This window comes from Arachis ipaensis, chromosome B01 (assembly GCF_000816755.2).
Source record: "Arachis ipaensis cultivar K30076 chromosome B01, Araip1.1, whole genome shotgun sequence".
In the NCBI taxonomy this organism is placed as follows: Eukaryota; Viridiplantae; Streptophyta; class Magnoliopsida; order Fabales; family Fabaceae; genus Arachis; species Arachis ipaensis.
The window spans coordinates 42,053,593-42,054,929 of NC_029785.2; the positions used below are offsets into that span (position 1 = coordinate 42,053,593).

Consider the following 1,337-nt stretch of genomic DNA (forward strand, 5'->3'; position numbering starts at 1 on the left):
GAACTGGAAGTGGTGAGTGTAAGGGGGTGACTGGGTCGGGTGGGGGTGGTGGCTGTGTGGTGGCATCGATGGGGTGGGGTGGTGCTATGATGAAGATGATGAGATGTAGAAGCATTAGGGGCAAAGTTGGTAAAACTTTGATTGTGCATTAGCAACCCACATTACAATTGCACTTTGAATCTTTGATTTTGTGTATTTAATGATTGCATATTTGCATTTACTAGTGTTTAATATTATGTTTGAAGTTTCAGGTTCATTCTGCAATTGTCTTCTGCCAGAAAGCCTTCAGGTTGCTGCTGTTAGACATCTTCCCGAACATCTAGCATGTTCCGGTAAGATGTTGAGACAATCATATTTGATTTTTGCCAATTGTTGCATAGTCTTGCGCATTTGTCTTTGAAACCAATAAAATGATGTGTTTCAAATTTGTCTGTGCATTGACCGTTGTACTTTCAGCTTCAGCCAATAGAATTTCTAGAAATTGCTAATTATGCCGAGTTTTTATAGTAGTCGGCAGTTGCCTACCAGGACATGGCGATTCTCTGAAATTTTTATTAGCCGACAGTGTAATATTCACAGCATTAAGACATTCACGTTGACATTATAAAAAGTAATATGATTGATAATATTCACAGCATTAAGACATGACAATAATGAAGTAATATGATTCGCATTCACATTGTATCCTCTACAGATAATATTGATTGTTTGCTTATGAATTAATGCTAGATCTTGGAAAGCTTTTATTTCTAGATTTATGATGGGTTATGGAAAGCATGATTCTATATTTCGCAATATATTTGATGATGCTATTTGATGAAACCGTGCGGATAAGGATAAAAAATGTCTGTGACTGCAGATGATGAGAGATCAGACTCTGATTGGCTTTCAGGATCTAGTGATGATGATAACGACGATGATGATGATGAGCGTTCCAATCGCCAGCTGCTAAACTCGCCAAATGGTGATATCTCCTTGATACAGGAAGCACCCATGACTCTAGCTCGGGATGCCCTACGATAACCAATATTTGTTTCTTGTCTGATTATTGTTATTCTTTCTTCCATCTCTTAGCTTGTACCACTTCAGATATCCCAAAAGAAGTGTTTTGTATTATATAAGCACGTTAGTCTGTCTGTTGTATATGTTAATGATGCCACGTTCCTTCAAAATGTAATGTAGATTCTATTGAACTACAAACAAACAATTTATCAGATGTTCCAGTTAGGGCCTTGTAGGTTTGCCTTGTTTTTTCTTCTTAGCAGCCCTCCCCGCAGCATTTTGTCTTAGGAGAGGTTGTGCTTTCCTTAAAGATTGGCAATGCAGCCTCTCCTTCT

At 38.1% G+C, this 1,337-nt stretch overlaps 1 protein-coding gene across 8 annotated transcripts in view; it reads left to right on the forward strand.

The window, feature by feature from the left end:
- The window catches only part of LOC107629578 (deSI-like protein At4g17486), a 4,704-nt gene extending 3,367 nt beyond the window's left edge, over positions 1-1,337 (forward strand). For 6 of the 8 annotated variants that reach the window (XM_021120668.1, XM_021120659.1, XM_021120671.1 and 3 more), the window contains 2 exons: positions 246-332; positions 860-1,254. In XM_021120668.1, coding sequence (XP_020976327.1) covers positions 246-332; positions 860-1,023 — 251 coding nt within the window. In that variant the 3' untranslated portion in view covers positions 1,024-1,254. Of the gene's footprint in view, positions 1-245; positions 333-859 lie in introns of all 8 variants that reach the window. The other 2 variants (XM_016332396.2, XM_021120680.1) reach the window with 2 other exon arrangements.